This window comes from Falco punctatus (genome assembly GCF_963210335.1).
Source record: "Falco punctatus genome assembly, chromosome: 9".
NCBI lineage: Eukaryota > Metazoa > Chordata > Aves > Falconiformes > Falconidae > Falco > Falco punctatus.
In genome coordinates this window covers 1,927,749-1,949,425 of record NC_137589.1, presented here as the reverse complement: position 1 = coordinate 1,949,425, position 21,677 = coordinate 1,927,749, and the positions used below count along the sequence as shown (strand labels likewise).

The window sequence follows — 21,677 nt, the reverse complement described above, 5'->3', positions numbered from 1 at the left end:
TGAGATTTGTTTTAAGCTTCTTTCTTTAATTATGATGGGCAGATCATCTGTTCTTGACACATGAGTGCCTGATGGTCACATCGCTGTGCACCCTCCTCTCCTCAGAGATGCCTCTTGGATTTATTTTTTTTTCCCCACAACTTGACTGTGCAAGTTACCTTTTAAATTTCTGTCTAGCCTTTTAAGCAGGAAGCCTTCTCTGTTCATAAAACAAACCAGCAGATTTTGTAATTTGAGGTGTTTGCCGTATACAGGCTGAAATTGCATGTAATTTTTGCACAGCTTTACTTTTGTATTACATGGTCAACCATAAAACCCCTTTGGTTTGTTGCACTCTGCAACAAATGTCACCAAACTGGCTTTGGCTTCCGCATTTGGTGGAGGAGCCAAAGCGTGTGATGGTGGATTACCTGCCTGTACCTTCCATGCTCCTGGACAAATCTCCGTCGGTCAGCTGCAACTGATGACCAAAGCAACAAGTCTCAAGGTAGGTCCTTCGTGTGCCATGGTGGCATCTTTCAGAAGAGGGTCCCAGGACCCATCCAGTGGTCAGGTTGGCACAGCACCATGGAACTGGGAGAGACTGGGATGTGGTTGGGGTCAGGCTATGGGCCCTCTTGTTCTACCCCATGTCTTCCGCAGAGAAGCTGGGCAAGGACATGGATCCTTCGTGCCTGGTGAACTAAAACTAGCAATGGCCCAGAGCCCCAGTGATGGATCTGAACGTCAGCAAGCTCGAAATCTATCTGCATCTGGATCTCAGCCTGGCTTACGGTCATCTTCACTCAAACCCCATTTTTTTTTAACTTGATAACCAGGAAATTCATCAATCAGTTACTAAGGAAAATATAATTATAAAGTCATGTTTACCTACACTTCTTGGAGAACAGGGCCTCACTATTGCTATCGCAGTCAGAAGAATAACTAATGTCAGGGTTTTATAGTGAATTCATTACCTCCTTGGACAGGGAGCAACTCTCACTATATTTTGCAGAAAAACTTTCAGAAGAAGAAAAAATACAGTGTGTGCTGTTTGTGAGTCATAGTCTTCACCGCATGACAACGGAAGTCAATAGACCAAATACATGGACTGTTTTTTGATTCGGCACCATGCACCATCCGTGAATGAAGATATTCTGTTAAATTAAAATTAGTCCGTCATTTCCAAATAAAATTTTCATAGAATATTGCATCTCAGATGCTCTGCAAAATGATGTATAACCAACATGCTCAGGGGTCAGTTGTTAGGGTATACTGGTATCCTGGAATATCAGACTACTCCAAGCTTATGCTTTGATCCTGCTTTCAAGTTTCTGGAAGTTAATTCTGGTCCCTGTTGGTCCCTGAGTGTGGATGAAGTCTATGCTAGGTATTCACCACCACCATTTTTTCTGTAAGACTAATTTCACATCTCCCTCCACATCCCCTACCATCCCAACATTTCCTTTATCTGATTCACCTCCTGCACGTGGTTCCCTTTGGGTTTAAGCTAAGTGTTTGAAAGCAATGGGAAGTGTCCACAGGGGACTGTGACCTCTGGGGTTTAGATCAGGTGCTTTGCTACTCAGTTTTCATTTCTGCTTTTGGACCTGCAACAACAGCCCAATCATCTACAAAGCTTTAAAAGCTCATGAAAGCTTCTTCAGTCTTCAGAGGTGTCGTGTCATTACACTGCGCTGTAAGTTCTGGTATCAGTTGGCTGTGGTTGAAGCCTTCAATAAATTCCTTTTGAATATGACTTTATGGTTTTCCACCTGCAAAGAAATACAGCCTCATTTACAGACCGCTGTTGTGTTTATGTTCATTTTGGAAGACACATCCATCTACTGAGAAAAGGTCTGACCAAGACTGTGGAAATTGCCACTAAAGCAAAGGTGGGGATTGGATATGTCCCAAACCAAAACTTGCTAAAATTTTGCTGTTCTATCCTTAAGAAAGGAAACTGCAGAGCTGCCTTCCTGGGGCACTGCTTCATAGTAAGTCAGGGTACTTCTGAAGCAAAAACATGTGTAATCTTTATTTATTCTATACCATTATCTGGAATCCCCAAATAGTTTCTATATGTTTGTTTGAAAGCGGTTCCATGACACCATGGATGCTGAGCTGTATCTGGGACTTGATAGCTGGCTTAGTGCTGTTGAGCTGACTCAAATGACACTAAATATTTCTTCACACCTACGGAAGGGTCATGTCAGTACAGGCAACCCTAAGAACAGAAAACAACATGAGAAAATGATCTGATTGCTTAATTCCCTGCGGTGGACCTGCTTTGAATATCATGACAAAGGCCACAAGCACTTCAGATTCTTGATGTGAGAGGCCTCTGGAAATTGTTGAGATTTCGTATTCCTGCGAGAGGAGATGTGCCATACTCAGGAACAGGAAAGCCCCCATCTCGTGCAATGCCCACCGGTCCCAGTGCTGCTGGAGCTGCAACATACTGGGTGATCAGTGCACCTTGCACAAGCGTTTGTAGGCTTTGCACAACACTGCAGGGAGATCCTGGGTGTCTCAAGGCACTTTTACAGAGAAGAAATGCTAAAAACCATAAAAACCTCCCCCAAAAATACTAATGAATTATGTGCTCAAGGCTGTCAAAGAGTGAAAAATTACTTGAGCACAGCAATTTAAAAAGTTGGGGGGGAGGCAGTGTTTGCAATTACTATTATAGAGACCATATAGGCTTTTGATGAGAAATAAATAAAACCCAACCTGTTTAGTGAATATTAAGCTGCCTTGTGAAGTTTCAGAAAGCACCACTTTGCCTGTTGTGAGAAGTAACAGCTTTAAATCTCCCATGGTCTGGCCAAGGAGAGAAGCGTGTGTACTGGGTTTGGGTTGAAGGAGATATGCTGTAAAAATAGTGGCTTTCATTAAGATGAATCACAGTAAAAGTAACAAAAAAGTGCTTTGATACAACGGTGAATAGAGGATTAACTGCACAATGCTGCTGTTTTTTTAATTCTGCATGTCTCCTTTTTTTGTGTGTGTTTGTTCGTGATGCCAGCAATAAAAATAATGTTTGGCTGCTAAGTGCGTAAGTGTGCTAAAAAAGGGCTTTATAGTGCCCAGAATCTGTTTGTCAGCAGGTGACTGCTGTGGGGAGGGAGGAAGGGGAAAGCTTGTCTTATTTTATTTTCAAGGGTGGAAATTTAACACTGGGAACCCAATTCATATTTTATTTCTTATCAAAACTTATCTCCATAACTATGAGCATGTATATGCACCAAATAAATAAAAATTAAAAAAAAAAAAAAAAGTACAGCCCATCCAGCTTTGAGGGTGGGTTATTTATAGAAGATCTCTGCCTTTTGTCAGATTGGTGGTTAACGATGTTCTTCCAGAATAAACCCTATTCTGTGCAGCAGAAGAGGAAGAGTCCTGCGGAGAGTGTGCATGTAAGCTAATGTCCCCGAGACAGAAAGGGCTGTGGCAGAAAACGCTGCTGAGCAAAATCCACAACAATCTAATCATCATCTCTGGTAGTCAGTGAGAGCTGTGGGAGAAGACGTTGTATAAAGCAGATACATCCAGGAAATAATGCCTGTCCAGTGCAGCCAGATGGAGTGGGTATATCCTGACCAAGCATTTATTTTAATAAATGTTCAATTAAAATTATTTCTGTAGTGCAAGCATGGTCCAGAAGTAGTATAGGAATTAATAAGATTGCTGATAGAAATAAACATTAAGATAATTGTGCACAAGTTAAGAATGACGGTTATAAAAAAAAATTCTTAACATTTCTATAGGATTATTTTATGCATGTACAAACCAGAAAATGTTAGTTCAAGCTATGCTTTAAAATCATGTTTTTAAAACTCTAGCTCTTTTTTGCACAAAAAATCACCCGTAACAGTGCCAGCTCTTCCTGTGCCCATGCAACACGTCTGTAATCTGTGAGTTTATATAAACACAGTAATTGAGGAAAAACTCTGCTAGAAACTTTTATCTGTATTATGTCTGTAATATGACATACATGCTGTCTAACCCGAAGTTTATGGTAGCAGAGGTGACGGATGAACAGAGGAAGATTTTTCTGGTTTTATACCTTGATATAACCCCATTTATGTGTGAATTTGTGGGTACATGAATCCCTTATTAAGTGAGTAGAGCTCTTCATACGGCTAAAATTCTGTACGTGCTTAAGTACTGCCTGAGACAGCATCCAAGCAGGCACTTAGCAGCCGGCTTTTATTTTGTTGGTTACACCTTGGTCTTATTCCTTCTGTGAGTTTGTTTATCAAAATGCGATGTATGTCCCAGGTTAAAGTTTCTGGAGCATACCTGTGGTGTGTTTGCAGCCTTCATCCTCGAGTCAAAGGTGGAAGGCACCTGAAAATAAACAGAAGTCAGACGTGCTGATGCCAGGGATGGGTCTGACGCTGATTAGCAGACAGTCTGGAAATGCCAGAAATGAAAAGGTTAAGTACACAATTTATTTTTAAAATGAGAGACTTTGTGTTTGTCTGGCAAAATATTACAATGTGTAGTTTGGAGGTTTTTTTAGAGGTGCTTCATTTCGTTCAGTAATTAGGCCTGAGTGGTTATCTCAGATCTTTTTTCTCATACTTTGGACATTATTTCTGCGTACGTTCAGGTGATGATGTTAAGTGCACACGGACACTTCTGAGAAGTGGGCACTGGGTGTCACACGTCAGTATGTCCAACAACGCGTGTCCTTGTGCACGTGCCGCCGCTCGCCCTGTTCTGTTTCCAGCTCTGCGGGTGACCCATGGCCATGCAGGATCCCACCTGGCAAACCAAACCACTCTGGCCATGGCACAGACCCTGTCCTGCAGCCCACGATCCCAGCCCAACTCCAGCACCCAGCTGGGGAAACACGGCAGACCAGTGCCTGGCTACCCGGTCCTGGCTGGGATGGTGCAAGCGTGTACAGTTACTCTGTGAGAAGAGAAAATCAAATCTAGGCTGCACACAATCAATAAATCTTAAAACAGCTGAGTATTTCTGGAAATAATGCTTTGGAGAAGTGTCTGTGACCCAGAAAGGAAAAGCTTTAGCAGTGTCTAAAATTCCTGGAAGGGTTTTTTTATTTCTCTGCCCACATCTCTTTAACCTGCTACTTCAAATCCTTGGTGGCTGCTTCAGATTTTCCATCAAGGCAGTCACCCAGGATGGACATCTGGCACAAAGGGGACCACAAAGCTGGGCCTCTTCAGCCTGGAGAAGAGGGAGAGGGAGAGGGCATCTCACCAGTGCCTACAAAGATCTTAAGGGCGAGTGCCAGGAGGACGGGTCCAGGCTCTTCTCGGCGGTGCCCAGCGACAGGACAAGGGGCATCGGGCACAGGCTGCAGCACAGGGGCTTCCATCTGAGCGTGGGGCAGAACTTGTGCGCTGTGAGGGTGAGCACGGGCACAGCTGCCCGGAGAGGCTGTGGGGTTCTCCTGCTCTGCAGACACCCCAACCCGCCTGGACGCGGCTCTGTGCAGCCTGCTCTGGGGGACCCTGCTCTAGCAGGGGGTGGGACGGGGTGGGCTCCAGAGGGCCCCTCCAGCCCCCACCATGCTGCGATTCTGTGGCCAAAGCTCGAGGCTGCCCCTGCCCATTGGGACGTTCCCCTGGTGAGGAGGGTGTGAAGCATCCCGGGGAGCCCCAGGTCACTGCCACCACCTGCAGCTGCCCGACACTGCACCTAATTGCCCCACCAGGGCCGGCTCATGCCAAGACAGTTAACGGTCGATGCACCAGATTGTCCCCCAGGGTATTTGCAAAGTGCCCAAAGCTCCCACAGCCACAGCGTGGGCTCCAGTGGGCTGCTGGGCCCCTGCTCCATTAGCTGTTCTGATGAAGACTAACCCAGGTTGCAACTATTCAGTGTTGAAATTCAAGCTGCCAGTGTACCTAGGGAAATGGAAACAAGGGGAAGGGAAATGCTGGAGTAAATTTAAATAAGAAATCCATTCAGCAAAATAAAAAATGATTTGGTTTTTGCAGTAGCTGCAAGCAGAGGAGCTAAAGACCAGTCATGAAGGAGATTCCATGCGTGAGTAGCTACACTCTGGAGCAGTCCTTGGGTGTGCACTGTGCTCATGGGTGAAAAGCAACACGTAAGTCTTCACAGGCTTCAACTCTAAAGATTCAGTTTATTTGTGACAATATTATTTGTTCACTCCTAATGAATAAATATTGCAAATAATACTGTTAGTCTGCATTATCTAAATGTTGTTAAAAATAGAACATGCATTAATTTAAATATTACACATCGTACAAGTACAGGCACTGTACAGATGTGAGTTAAAGGGCTAGAGCTGTATTTTCATTTTCAGGCCACTAATAACGCTCACGTCTCCGTTACCATATCTGACATTGCTGTATGCCTTCTGATTCCTTCTGAATTTGCTCATGAGAAACACCTTCATATTTAAATCGTCACACCAAATATTAAAAGGTTTTGCTGGTTTCCCCTTTCACTCCAAGCACAAACTAGGTGCAAGCTATGCATCTTTAAAGTCAATGCATCTCTCCAGTCATTACAAAATGGGAAATAAATAAATAAATAAATAAATAAATAAATAAATAAATAAGCCAAAAAACCCAAGGGCTGGTAATTTAGTACTAGAAAGTTAATTCAGGAGACCTCTAACCTTTAAACCACCACGTGACTATTGATTTTCAATATTGCGCGGGTCCGTGCCACCCTAAGCGTGTAGTTCAGCAGATTCAGAACAGTTTTTTCCTGATCAGTTCAGTCCCCGAGTACTTGTGCATTAAGACAACAAATACCGGCGGCTCCCAGCCTGTCACATGGCAGCCCCGTGGACGTGCTGGGTTTCTAATGAATATGGGCCGCTGGCAAACAGACCACGGCGAGGGGTTTCCTCCGGCCTCTTCCCAAATCCCGAGGGCTGTGCCGTGGCCGGGGACCAGCGCGGGGCCAAGGCAGCCAGTGGCGGGAGGGGATGCGCTGTGCGGTCCATGGAGCCCGAGCATGGCGCGTGCTAACGTGAGGTCTCTGCACAAACCACTGCCTTCACGCCAAAGCATTTCCATTTAACATTTAATTATATTCCCCATGTTAAGTTGAGGGTTGTAAGGCTTCTAAACCTGCTTTTCTCCACCCAAGAAGCAAATGAAGATGGAAATAGTGGTGATGCTCCAAGATGCTCTGAGCCCTGGTGTCTGGATTATGTGGTAATACCAGGACATGCTACTTTAAACACCTTCCTCCTTTTGTAATCACCAATTAGTTAAATCAGCGATGGTGCCAGGCTGATGTGCTGCAGGCCGTGTGCGCAGCATCCCCAGCTCTGATGAAGATGTGTTTTAACCCACACACCTAAAAAAGACTTCAGCCTTCCCTCCTCCCCCCAGCTTTATTGATTATTGAAAATGTTACATCCCGGGGAAGAAAATGTCATTGCTTTAAATACCAGCATTAACAGTTGATAAAAGTTCTTTTTCACCAAGGCGCATATGATGAAGAAAAATTAAACAATGGAAAAGACAGAGAAATATACAGAATTTAAAAGAGAAAAAAAAAATCATTTGCACATTAATTCGACCGCGAAGGAGCTTCACTCCCTTAAGTAAGCAGCTTAAAAGCGAACACGTCTCATACTGGACTTTTTACTGGAACGGTGAAATATATAATGAAATTCAACAAGGAAACTGGAAAAACAGCCAAATTGGTGCAGCAAAGTGGTTAATAGGATCATTAGCCTACTCGCTGTATTTTTTTGGACATTGTGTGCCTGTACCGTAGTCCTCGAGAGCAGATTGCAGGAACAGGCTGACAGTTACCCGCTAACTCAGCAGTGCTGGGTGCAAACTGCCATCTTCCTGTGGATTTACAGCTGCCACTTCTGCTACTTCAATTAGTTCTATAGCACACAGATGTTGCTTAAATGTTGCTGCTAATGATACTGCAATAAGCGTAAGATTCATGCCATATTTTGAGGCACGTAAATTTCTCAAGTGGCACAATTAAAGTGGAAATATTAGGTGGGGAGAACTTGGCAGTCTCTCCAACTTGGAAAGCGCACCCGCTATGCAATAATGGGTCAAAAATTCATTCAAGTTTTACTGCTGTTCAGAGTTTTAAAAGACTTTTCACAGTTGAATGCAAAGTAGTAAAAAGCAGAGTATTAGGAAATGAGAATGCTGTTCTGTTATTCAGACATGACTTTTAATTTCAAATTGAAATCACATGCTTACCTTCGCCGCGAGGGCTGCATGTTGCCTAGCCGCACCGCCAAGATGCAAAAGGAATAAATAAAAAGTTTTCATTAATAATGATTTAATTGCTGCATCGGCACAAAGGTTCAGCATAGCGGTTGTATTAACGGGGGGGGGGGGGGGGGCGGGGGGGAAATGGTTTCCCAAATCACACACAGAGACAGCATCAATCATTTCTGAAGCCAGATGTAGCCTCCAAACTGCAGCCTGACAACACATCTCCTGTTTGTGCAGCCACCAAGCAATTATTCTTTCCATTATATCTCCCAATGACAGATCTCCAAACCCAGGGCTGTAAAAATTAGAGTTTGGGCTTATACAGTTGTGTCAGGTCTTAAAAAAAAAATAAGAAAACTTATCATGGCTGCAGTGTTTATGAGCTTGTCAAAGTACATGTACATAATTTTCATCAGAATTTCTTTTACCTCATTTCCAATCCTTCAGGATTAGATTTATCAGCAGCTCATTCGGGGACAGCTCTCTGCGTGCATCCGAGCGGCTTTTCCACCTGCAAGCAGGATCCAGAGGGGAGCCTGTTGGGTTGGTTCTGGTTGTGAAACACGTAAGCTTTTCTTCATCCCCAAATATTTTTCTTGTTCAAATTGTTTTTAACATACTGCCTTAGATGTCTGACAAATTTAAGGTGCAATTTTTAAAAATGGTTTTACAGCTCAGTCATGTTCGGAACATACATCACTGCGAATGCATTTTGATGGCGAAGTAATGGCGGCAGCACTAAACCAGGAGGCAAACCCAAAGAAAGACAGCTGGAAATCCAAAGATTATTCCATGTAATGTTTCATTTATTTATACCAAGGAAAGATTAGCAGGCGAGTACTGATTTTGAAACTTCCAGTGTATGCAGTATTTAAAGGATGAAGTTAAATGTTAGGAGAAGTCATCAATGGCAAACTAAGGGTGCACCAGCCTGGTGAGCACTGGCACCTTGTATCTAAATTACTGATTTTCTACCGCGGTGCCCAAACGTTTCCATTTCTCTGCATGGCTCCGTCCCACTCCTGGTTTGGATTATTTAACAGCAAATCTTACAGATGTCAGACTTGTCTTGTTCCGAGGCAACAAGGACAATAAGTTCCAGCTGACCTCAGGACAATGAATCTTGCAAGAGCACGGTGTGTGTTTTATACCGGCGTGAACAGCTCCCGTGTAATGGAGAGAGAGGGAGATGTCACCCTCGCCTCGCTGCTGGCACGGCACTGCCCGAGTGCAGAGGCAGCCCCAGACCCCACAAACGGGAAGGAGGTAGCCAGTGCAGGAACTTCTTCTCCTTTCCATTTCCCCCCTTTTTTTTGCTTTATGTTTGAGCATGGCATTGTCCAGCCAATGAGCACAACGAGGGCCTTTTACAGAGAAGGGGGTTGCAGAAGGGGTTTGAAACTGTTGGCCAAAACACTTCTCTATTTTTCCATCTTTCTGTGGTCCTGCCTCACATCTGACTGCCTTGTGGTACATACAGCCCCACACTGCATTAGGAGATAGTGTATTTTATTAAAAGATTGCTTGTTCCCCAGCTGGCCTGTCTGCTACAGAAAATCATTTGATTCCAGTTATTTCCCATTGAACTGGAATAATTACTATTTCTGTGAATGGCCTTGATGCTGAGGATCAAATGGGTTTGGTTTCTGGTTGCCCCTACTTGGTTTACACTTGTAACACAAGGTGTCGGGCTCAAGTTGACACGAGATACTCACTGTATGCCAAAGCCCATGACTTTTCACAATAACATAAAAAAATCCCACAAAGTGATCTTTCTTTGCCACTTATCAGGGTGTGGGCTGCTCAGTGGGAATGAGTCTTCTATTGGATATGGAAAAGATTATACATGGGACGTCTTCTGAGCACAAAAATGACCAGTTCACCCCAACTGAACACAAACCAATGTGCCAAAGCATCCATCAACTGTACCACCAGCCGGTTCTGCTGCCTCTGCCACCCCCAGCACTGACCCCTTTCCTCCGTTTAAAGCACTGACATTGCAAATGGCCAGAAAACGCAGTATTTGGGCCCAGGCGCGGTGTTTTTTGCGGGGTGGAGTGAGGGTGGCCACAACAGTGTCTGAGCTCTGCGGTCCTCTCTGCCAGCCTCAGGGATACCCCTATGACTTCCCCATCCCCTTATTTAATTATTTCAGCTTCACTGCTGCGGAACTCCACCCAAAATTCCTGCTGCTTCAAAGGCACAAGCTGGATCATGTTTTCCCCGTGATGTGCAGATATTTATTAATTGTGCTGGTTCACGTAAGGAGGACATCAACGCTCGATGCTTCTCCTCTTTCCAGAAGGAGATGCTCAGCATGTCCTGCCTCACTGCAAACCAGCTTGTGTCAAGCTGCCTTTTGATAAAATGCCCTTAGAAATGTTTTTAACCAGGAGCCCTGGCTATTAACTATTTTCTTCTCTCAGTGAATGCAACTATTAATTCCCAAGTAGTTATCCATGATTTCCCCTCTAGAAAAGTGATCGGCATCGATAAACGTTCATGCCCTGGGCTTTACCATGCAATAATGTAACTGAAATTTAATTTCTGCCAACCAAATTTGTTTTAAAACTGAACTCAAGATGGAGAAAAAAAAACAAACACAACTTTTAAGGTCAGTTTTCAGGAGGAAGGCTGCAGAGATCTCTGATTTGTATTTGTGAAAGTGCAATCAATGTGTGATGGTGATTTTACACAATTCCAAAAAAATGAATGCCCTTTCCCTGTATAATTTGTTGTTTCTGTGATTCATCTAAGATTTTTGTCCTCCAGTGTATGAGTGATCACCCGTGATTTATGCACCAAAGGAGTAAGTAGATCCAAAATGGGGTAGAAAAAAAAAAAGCAGCTTTGCTCGGAGTATCACTCCAAACTCTTTGTCTAAGTTACTGCAGCAATATTGGAGCTATAAGGTAACGCACCGCAAAGTTGCCATGGGATTATGCACCGATTTACTCAGCGGTGTTATTTAGGGGGAAAAAAATCAAATCAAATCTGTGTAGTTACCTTGGCAACCACCAAAGTGTCTTCTGTTTGTGTTCCCTGATAGACAGGTCGGGCCAGGGCATTCCTGGTGTAAGCCCTTGCATCCAACGTGGTCCCCAGCGGTCCGGGGATGGCTCCTGGAACAAAGTGCTACATGAGCTACCTAGCTTTTGGTACTGTCCAGGCGATGCGGAAAAGGCTTTTATTTGCATTGGAAAAGATTTCATAACTCCGTCCCACTCTGACTTTGGCAGTTTGTTTCTCATTTCAGATACACTCTGTAATCTATTATGATATATAGGCCAGTCCTATTCCCCCCACCCTCGCTCCAGCCTATGTCCTCTTTCTATTTAGGAATTAATTATGATGCTATCTCATATAACTCATTAGTATCAATTAATTCTTTCCCTTTCATGATTTTATATAGCTAAATTAGATTGCCTCTTAGGAACTTAATAATCAGTATTGGACTCATTTAGACATATCTTTTTTTCCTTCTCCACCCAGTTTTACTTGGACACGAGGATGCGGTGGCTGGAAATGTCCTGTCCCCTCCGGAGGGGACAAAGCTGGTGTGATGGCACCACCTGTGCCCCATCTCCACCACCCCCACCAGCTCCGGTGTCTTGCCCTGCTGCAAGGCTTGGCCTCGTCTCACCCGTAATTCTGAATTCCAGAAGTCTTTTTTATTATTATTTATTTATTTATTTTGAGGCTGCATAAGATGTTATTCTTGGTTTATCAGAATGAATAGGAGATATCCTACTTCTAGCAATTGGCCAAACCATCGTGAATTATCTTCCCCTTAAACTCGCCACAGGGACAGAGGGAAACATCGAGGGAGACGTACATTTTCCTCATTCATCTTAGTGGGGTGTTAACTTTGAAATCACAGCGTTGCTGGCATTCACATGTCCATATTTAACTGCTTCACTGCTTACTGGCACATCGAATCCATTCAGGGAAAAAAGCAGTAATATGATTGAAGATATCTGGCAGGACCTGATATTCCCCCTCATTTTGAATCTGATCCAGCAGCAGCAAAGGCAATTAAATAACAAGTTTTCTCCAGCAAAATGAGTTGCAAAATGCCCCCAGCTGCATGATGTAGGAAATACACCTTGATTTTACTAATTGCCATGCCCGTACCTTGCTGTGGTGGTATCCAAAGTGGCTTTGCATGACCCACTTCACATATTTCAGATCACCAAGCGCTAGCCCGGGCTGAGCTGCATGCCACCAAGTGGGGGCTGTGGGCAGGGGGTGGTGAAGGGTGGGGGGGCTTTGCCTTGTTTGAAACATCAAACATCATCTGCCACCCTTCGGCAACGTGATGCTCCAGATGCTCCTGCGATCAGCCAAGGAAGAGTGCTCGGGCTCAGCCTTTCGCTGCAAATAAAGGCCAGGCTGTTGTAGGTGCAGGTTAGCTTTGGTGAGACAGCAAAATGCAGCCTCAAAAGCAGAATTTCAAGAGATCAGCCAACGTCATTTTAAAACCTGGCCATCCCAGGCTGAAACCAAATCATCCTGGCAGCAGCACCGAGCAGCCGTGCTCTGTTTATTGCAAGCTGACCACCAAAAAGTTGGATTTTTTTTTTTAAGGATTGAACTAAGAGTGGGGGAAAAAAAAGCAGCATTAGATAAGTTACTGCAGGTTGCAGCACACAGATGCTTGCACATGTGTATGTATAGTAAAGGATGATATTGCATCTCCTTTATGTCACCTGGTACTGGCGAAGTGTTACGGAAAGAGGTACCCCTACGGCAGGACAAAGCTGGCCATCACTGCTTTTCCTGCAGCAACTTTGGAGGAGGCCTGGCTCCTCCTCAGATGAACTGCAGAAGATGGCTGTATTGATCCCAAATTTTATTGTTTCCGTATTCACTGCCAGATCAAACAACGGAGCCAGTGACAGGGTGAAGCAGCAGGAAGGGTCTTCTGGGAAAGCAGACATATGCAAAATGTTTTTAATAACTAGTGTAAGGAGTGTAATTGCTAAATCCCAATTAAGGAAGATATGGGTCAAGTGAAGGAAAAAGAAGGGTGGGTTTCTGTGAAAGGAGAGGAAAAGTCAAAAGGCTGAGGCTGGTAGGACAGCTTGATTTCTGAATGCATTCAGATTGGCAGTTTCCTTCTCCCTTCGCTCCCCCAGCGTTGGGCCGCTCACTAGCCCTGCTCCCAGGGCTCCCAGCCCAAAACCTCACTTCGGGGGGACGGCAAGGAAGAAAAAAAAAAGGAAAAAAGAAAAAAAGGGGGAAAAAAGGAACCCAAAACTTTACTAGGAGGGCAAAAGTTTTTGGGGGGGAGAAAACGACAACATTGTTTCCCTCAAAATTTGAAGTAAATTCAATCTAAAACCCTTTCAGGATGGCTTTCAAGTATGATTTTCACTAAAAATATGGGAAAATGTGCTATCTGATCTTTCCCCTCCCCCCCCCCCCCTCCTTAGAATGTTTACTCATTCTCCTAAGGAGAAATTATTCTCATTATCAAAAAAATCTTAACCATTATTGTTCAGATCTGAGGGTTTTACTGAATATGCACTTCCTTTGGCTAATCAGGGAGCTACCCAGCGTTATTTAATCTATTTACGTTCATGTATGCAATTATATTTCATAATCTGATTATGTGTTTCATATCTCTATACAGATGAAAATGCTGAATGTTGCATTTCTTTTTTATTGTGTGAGTTGTCAAGTTCTTTTTGGATGGAAATAGGAGTTCAGTAATACTGTGGTGGGAACTGCATTAATTTTATCGGCTAAAGAGACCTACCAAAATAGTGCTGGATGCAAACGGGAAGAGCATATTTCTCTATACATGTTCTGCACCTGAAGCAAATGAATTACATTAATAAAGTTAATATATAAATATATTATTATCTATAGTCAAAAAATGGAATAGATTGTTTCTGATCATCATGTCCTTCAAGATACTAAAATCCAGCAGATCTTATCCTTTCAAATCTATTTTTTTATTCATAGATAGGGAGAGGAATACACATTTTCTGCTCTTCCAACTCCCAATCATGTTTTCAGTTTTGAACGAATTAGTCATTGACCTGAACCAGCTAAATGCATTGAAATGGAGAGGAAAAAAAAAAAAAAGGAAAAAAAAAGAAAAACCATTTCTCTGGCATTGCTTTAATCGCTGTCACCAAGTTTATCATTGCAACAAAGTCTGAGTCCAAGTGCTGAGCTGGTGGCTTCTGCCAGCTCGGTCATCTGAACCACTTCAAAATGCTCTCAGAAAGTATCTTCTGCCTAAGACTGTTTTGCATTTAATCTGAACTATTTAAGTTATAAATGACCTTGGTCTCCTTCCAATGGCACCCCTCCGTGCTGATCCAATTCAGGGGTGAGATGCCAACCTCAGCCCATGGTAGGTCCATGCACCCTGGCCAAACCATGCTCACCTCTAATGGGCCTTTGGTGACAGCCACCAGCACTGCGATGGGATCATTAATGAGTGCAAGCATATCCCAGAACTACCTTGTTTTTGCAGTTAGTGTCTTTTATCGATTTTATTCATTACGGTACGAAGTCAGAGGGTCACAAGACAGCCATGTGCACAGTGGTCCATACCTGCAGATGTCAGTCCCCACCGGCATCCCCCTGTCTCAGCCCACCACCATGACTTTCTCCTGTCTCACCAGCAGCAAAGCTTTCCCGATTAGGGGGTATTATAGACCTGCAATTCATAAATATTTAATCTTCACATTAAAAATGTGGGGCAGAATAGCCATTAGGGTCTGACAATGAATAGGCTTTCTCTTTTGATCATTATGTCAGAAGAATGTAGGACAAGGTATTTTTTTGATAAGGTAAAGGGAAAATTGAAAGCAATGATAGAAAACAATGTAAATTTGACCTGGATGACACCCAGTTGTGTCTGCTGAAATGTTTATTTTAGCATCTAAACCTACTCTTTCTGCCGTCGCTTGTATTTGAACTTACTATAGGAGAGCAAAGTACAGGCAGTTCACACAAAGCAGAATTATTTATGTCAGCTTCCATTAAGAAAGGAAAATTTCAGCACAGAAACAAACCAAAAATCTTTATTTTCTTATCTGTGACCCAAAATGTGGCATCCCTACAGCAAGAAACTGCCGAGTCCTTGCTCTTGCTTTGCCAGATCTGGTAAACTGGCCTGAAAGCCCATCATCTTCTGTATCAACTGGTGGAAGATGAGGCCATTGAAAGGGTAGCTCCCTTCCCATCATGCTGCTTGGGAGAAAAAACTGTCCTCCTTATAACACTCCCACAGGTTATTTCTGTAATATCTGGGGGCAGCACCTGGAGAGCATGAGAAGATTATTTGTTTCCGTTAACTGCTTGCCGGGCAAATTAATAAATAAAAATAAAAATAAAAATATTTAAAGTGGTTTATTGCAGATTTCTGCATTTACATCAGTAATTATTATATACATTTATTACTTTTTTGAGCCAACCCAGTTTCTTGGTCATGGCATTTTACAATTATCAAAAGCAGAGCATTTTGGACAGTTTTATGTGTAACGCCATAAAGAAGGTTTTTTAGGACACCATTGTCTGTTACAGATGCTGCTCTCAGTCTTTATTTTCCCTGTGCCCAGGATAGGTCCCTCCTCAGGGCTGAGCTGCTGAAGCATCCTGGCAAGTCCTTGGCTGGGGATGCGCAGCTCTGGAGCAGGGACTGATGTGGGCGAGGAGGGCTTGGCTTAGACCTCTGTAGAACAGCGAGTCTTCAGCAGGCTTGAGCCAGTAAATACTGGGTTAGAGCTGAAAACTAAAAGGCCTGAGTACTTTTCCCATAAAAACCAACTTTTTTTCTTTTTATTTTTTGATAAATAGTAGGACTTTCTGAAAAAGGCTCCTGCACAGCAGCTTCTTGAGGCATCTCCCATCTGTACTGTCCATGCATGATGCCCACCACAATCCGCAGCGTAGGGGTTGGCAGAAACAAATACAGCGCAGAAGGAGGGTGAAGCGTGTCTCTCCATAGCATCCTCTCTGTCCTGCCTGGGATCTATCCCCTTTCTCCTGCAGAAGAGACCAGTAGCTCTTGCTTGTAGATGAAGCATGGCAATGGCCTTGATTTCTCACTCAACAGAGGCATAAAGCCAACAGGAACCATCCCACGAAACGGGACCCAGGCAGCAGCACAGCCTTTCGGCAGCTCAGCCTTATTTGGGATGCAAGGTGGCAAAAGCACCAATACAAGTACCTGGTCCCCAAGTCATGTGACCATGGCACTGTGGACTGAAAATAAAGCAGAACTGAATGAGAAACACAGATGCTTATCAATGGTTGAAGACCTCTGTCCTTGCAAGAAAACCAAAACCATTTTTATCTGGCAACCTTCTCTTATTAGACTATTTTATGAAGATTTTGTCAGTCAATCTAACTTCTAAAAAGGTCAATAGTAAGTTTCTTCTGTTTTCCTCTCCCCTCATACAATAACAAAGACTGAATTCTATTGCTTCTGCAAGCACTTCCCACTCCTACTGTCATGATGTGGCTGAGAAGTGACGAGTTGTGTAACGGGAAAGTGTTGAGACAAACGATGGTGCTGCGGCGAGAAGGAGCTGCTGTGGCCTCCTTGCAGACAGCACTCAGCACAACCCCACCACGCTTCTTCCACCCCGTTCTTTTTTCTGATGTAGAACAAACTTTGTGTCTGTGCCCTAACACCCAATTCTCCTGGTAACCCTGTTTTACCCTTCTCTGCAGACTTTCTTCCTTTCCTGTTCCTCTCAGGTGATTTAATCAATGGTTTTTGTATCTAGTTGCTTGTCTTCAAGATCTTCAGCATAGGAGGACACAGGTTTTATTGCAGATCTTCCACTACCGAGTTCCTCGTCCTCCTCAGCAGCAGCAGGACATTGGCTGTATGGACCTTCTGGGTTCTGTTTTGGGTTGATACCTCACTGGCTTCCTTAAAACTGGGAAAGAAAGGTGGTAACTAGGAAAGAAAGGTGGTAACTAGGAATTATTTATTTTACAAAATGCCTATGATTTCTGTTTCACTGATTTCCATGAAGAAAAGAAACCCCGAGCCCATGCAAAGCTGCTCTACTTGTGTAGCACAGGAACGATGTGAACACGCTGTGTCCCCACGGTCTTGTTCTAACATTTCTCTGATGAGGTACCCAACTGCTGTTTCCATTTTATGCCATGCTACATGCTAGGTAAATTTTGGAAACTTTTTTTCCAAATTAAGTTATGCTCAGTGTTTTCCTCACATAGGGAATTTATTTGTTTAAATAAGTGTCTAAATCTATGAAGTCACTTTGCTTTGGGCCCCTACTGCTCCTGTGCCCACCTTTTCTGGCTTTAACCTGGAGAGTGACACGGCTCAGATGATTGTGTGGTGGCTGCAGTCGATGGCCCTCGCCCAAGCTTCACCCCTTGGTCCATCAGAGCCTCTGGCTGGTCCCTACCCACTGCTTGGCCTTTGTTAATTTGTCCAGGGTGTGTTTTAAGGGATGGAGTAAGTGAGGGGGTAGTTGGGTAGAAACCTTGGAAGTTCTTTTAGAGATACTTCGGATACTACAGTGCTTGTTGGATTCATGATTTGCTCTAAAATGAGACCCACTGATAAACCAGAAAGGTGAAGAAGCACCATGCAATGAATTTACGTTCTACGGCTTGGCTCCTGCCTTTTTATTTTCCTTTTTTCTTCTCACTACACAGTGTCTGCCCAAATAGCCTTGTGAGATGGTTTTTAGAGGTTGTTTGTTTATTATTATTATTTCTACTCATTACAGTTTCAAAGTAGTTTTGTGTCTGTGAAGCTAAGTCCACAGCAATTGCTTCTTTTTCTTTTCTTCTTTTTTTTTTATTATTATTATTATTGTGCGTGTGTGTGTAACCTTGGGACTAGAGCTGTAGTATGGATGAAGGTGGTGACTGCAGCAGAACCAGTACACAGGGACCCCCCTTGCAAACCTTGGTGGTCATCCAGCACCTCTCACGTCGCTGGCCGGAGGCACTGAGGCTGGCTTCGGGGGGGTCACTCCCCATCCCGGTGCTGTCCTTCACCTGCTGAGGACTGACCTGTGGGTCTGAGCTGTGGTGGCCAGAACTAAAACTGCCCGGGAGAGCAGCACTGAGCTGCAGCAGGTTGTCCCCGGCTCCTGTGTCCTGCATCGTGGGTGCAGCATCACGCACAAGAACTCCACAGCACAAGGAAAGAGGTCATTACATACAACTTTATTGGGTTTCATCATACAGTTTGTTTTTCATATCTTCTTCCTTTCTCCTCTCCGACTTCCCCTTGGTGTCTTCATCCTACATTTCATCGTGAACACAGGACAACTTTAAAATTTGTTGGTTGCTTTACCCAGACGAATTCCAGCCTCAGTTTCCCTTTTTTGGTTGAATTTTTCCTTTTTAGATTTGACACAGTAAACAACCTGTGGGTTGTGTCTGGTTGGAGCAGAGTAGGTTTCAGATAATTTCCTTGCACCCTCACCACCCCGCCTTGGTCTGTTCTGAAGGCAGCTGCTGCCTCTGCTATAAAGTTGTTTCTCAAATGTTTTAAAGTATCTCAAGGTAAATGCAAAAAAAAGTCACATAACAACCAAAATCCTCTAAAAACTTTGTGGGCACCAAAAATATACCATTTTGTGACCAATTCACTGCACCCTTTTTTTCACGATGACCTTTCAGTACTAGGACTAAGTTGATAAAGAGGAAACAAAACCATTACAGTAGAACAGTTACTTTATCTGGATGTGTAAGAAATCAAAAAATTACGACTATATAGCTTCCATCGCTAGCATCGCATTTCAGCTGGCCAAACTGGACTAGCAATGTCACCAGCTGAAATGGGGTACCAGGCCAGGAGGTCTCAAACCCTCCATTGGTTAATTCTGACCTTAGAAATAATATTTGTTTTCTTATACATAACAATGAAATTCAGCATTCTGGATGAGGTAAAAGAGATAGCTTGGGTTTAATTATTTAATGCACACAGTTTAAAGTTCCAGTACAGCTCATTTTATTTAAAACTGTAGTATTTTATGAAGTATCTGACTAAAGATAATGATCGCTTTTTAAATGATACACACCAACTTTTAAAAAGTTTTTATTACTTGTGGGACTTTAGGAACATTCCTCCTTTGTATGCTTTTGTAGAGACTGTTTGCATACTCTGACTCCAGACTGGGTGCTTTCTCTTCCTTTTCCTGTAAAACTTACGGCAGTACATTGTATAATGACAAGTGACCAAAAAAAATCAATTTGTAATCTGATTTGAGGGTTTTGATTTCCTCTGATGAGTTTAAATTTCATTAAAAGCAACCTTATTCGAACATAAAAGAACTCCTTGAAGGGTAAAACAGGGAATTGTCTCAAAGAGTATAAAGAATCTAAACTCTTTTGTGCTATTTATTCACGGCATTAATTGTGAGGTCCAACGGGTGGTGTCGGTTGGCAGATGCACTGTTATCAGCCCTGCGATCTGAACGAGGAGGGGAAAAAAAGCACAAGGGCTCACATTCAAAAATCATTCTTTGGCGTATTGACACTTTAGTTATCAACAGCCCTTATTATCTGCTTAGCGGCGGAGTGCAGCTTGCTGGTGACATAATAAGCTACAAATCACTGATGGGGCCTTTCTGCATTCTCCTAATTGTGTGTATTCTCTAGAAAAAAATTATCATTGGGCCTCTTGTCTTGATGAGAAATTGACATTTTCTGGTGGAGCCTGGTGAGCACTATGTGGGGAGATAAGACATAGTTGTTTTAAAGGAGTGCAGCCATTCTTTCAGAGGCCTCTTTATTGCTCTAGTTGACCCACTTGATGAGTATGGATTTCATGAGGTCTTTTTCAGCATTTGAACTATAAAAGGTTCAGAATGACACCACCCCTTATAGACAAAAGATAACCTTGCCCTTTGAATATATTGATTCTTTATTAACTAGGCTGTTTAATGCAATGAAATGAGGCATTAGATTGAAGCCTATTTCAAGTGCTTTGAATAATCTTTAAAAGCTTGAAAGACTTTTAAAAGCTGCTCTGCAATAATTGGCATATACTTTTAGAGACTCTATTCCTTCATTTTGATTAAGGAATTTTTATCATCTTCCTATGTCTAAACTCACTATAGGCTGACACGACATATTTTCTCACCAGGGCTATTACCAAGTTACAGATAGGGACATGTTGTAGGTGGTGGATTGCTCTAGGACTTGTCATTTCTAGCAAAAAATGTATGGGTTTTCTTCTTTTGTATTTTCTTTGCATTGAAAGTTAGACGAACCATTTAGATGCTCATTATTCAAACCTTTGAAATAAACCTAAAAGGAAAAGTGCCAGTAGGCATCATGGAGACTTTCATCCCTATAAACCGTCTTATTTTTTAGTGGGATGCATCTGATTATGCCACCGTTTAAACATCATACACGGATACATACTCAAAGTGGAACAATTTTCAATGCATAATAATAATAATAATAATAATAATCCAAAGTGCTCTGTATTTTTAACAACTGTTTTCATCAAACATGAAAACTATGGAAATATCGGAGAATAAAGGAAACGTAGTTAAATATCCCAGTTTTCCTTCTTTGTACATTGTGACTACAGTAAGCTGCACCTTCTCGTCACACTCCATCACTTAACGGCTGGAACACGGGGTGATGAAGGAGAGACTCAGGCACACGGCATGTCGTTTGGCAGTATATAGGCATACACAAGTACATACATTGGAGCTCAGAGTTTCTCAGTGCCCTCTCAAAGTTGTCAGCAGCCCTCTGATTAATGACAGGATAAAACTCACATAACAAACTCCCCCGCTTTACCTGCGTAGGCACTTGAGTTGCTCAGCCTGCTGTGCATGCAGCCGGACCCATACTCCTGTACAAATACCCTTTTGCTGGTGGCCGTGGTCACGCACAATGAGGCAGGCACACGCTTGGCATTTGGGGCAGGGAACTCACACCTCTACTTCAGGCTGGAACTGTCTCCCACAAGAACACCCTCCGATTAGCAGGATGAGTCACGTTTACCTCGGTATATCTGTATTTCAAGTACATTCTATGTATATCGTACATACTAGAGTCCAGAGATGAAATATTTGTGTTCAGTATTATAATTAGCAAAAACATTTGCTTCTTTATCAGCATGTAGAAGATGAGTACGTCAACCTTTGCTGTCAAACCGTTGCATGGAAAGTATGGGTTGTGCTAATGTTTAAAGTAAGTTTTCCTGTTTACAGACTTTCACAATATGAAATTAAAATAGAAGAAGAAAAAAAAATAATTACTGTTACCTTCACTTTACAAAAAGTGTGTCTGAAGCACAGTTTTGGTTAAATACTTTCACCAAGGCTGAGCAACAAGTCATTGCCGGGCTGCAGAGCAGAGGTCTCCTTCCTCATCATCCCCGGGGCTGCCTGGGCTGGCTATCCTGGGGCACCGAAAAGCCCACGTCAAGGACTGCTTTTTCTTAACCAACAAAACTTAGAATTCTACCATTTAGAAATGAAACCCCCAGTGTTGCATTTTGTT

At 43.0% G+C, this 21,677-nt stretch overlaps 2 protein-coding genes across 6 annotated transcripts in view; one reads left to right on the top strand and one right to left on the bottom strand.

The window, feature by feature from the left end:
• The window catches only part of LOC308070074 (uncharacterized protein), a 36,054-nt gene that overhangs the window by 10,876 nt on the left and 3,501 nt on the right, over positions 1-21,677 (top strand). Inside the window, exons 3-4 of the mRNA XM_080403451.1 lie at positions 8,643-8,760; positions 21,291-21,365. Of these exons, the coding sequence (XP_080259577.1) occupies positions 8,643-8,760; positions 21,291-21,365 (193 nt within the window). The remainder of the gene's footprint in view (positions 1-8,642; positions 8,761-21,290; positions 21,366-21,677) is intronic.
• Positions 1,343-21,677, bottom strand: part of EBF3 (EBF transcription factor 3) — a 143,940-nt gene continuing 123,605 nt past the window's right edge. For all 5 annotated transcript variants that reach the window (XM_080403429.1, XM_080403438.1, XM_080403430.1 and 2 more), the window contains one exon: positions 1,343-21,571. In XM_080403429.1, coding sequence (XP_080259555.1) covers positions 21,510-21,571 — 62 coding nt within the window. In that variant the 3' untranslated portion in view covers positions 1,343-21,509. The remainder of the gene's footprint in view (positions 21,572-21,677) is intronic.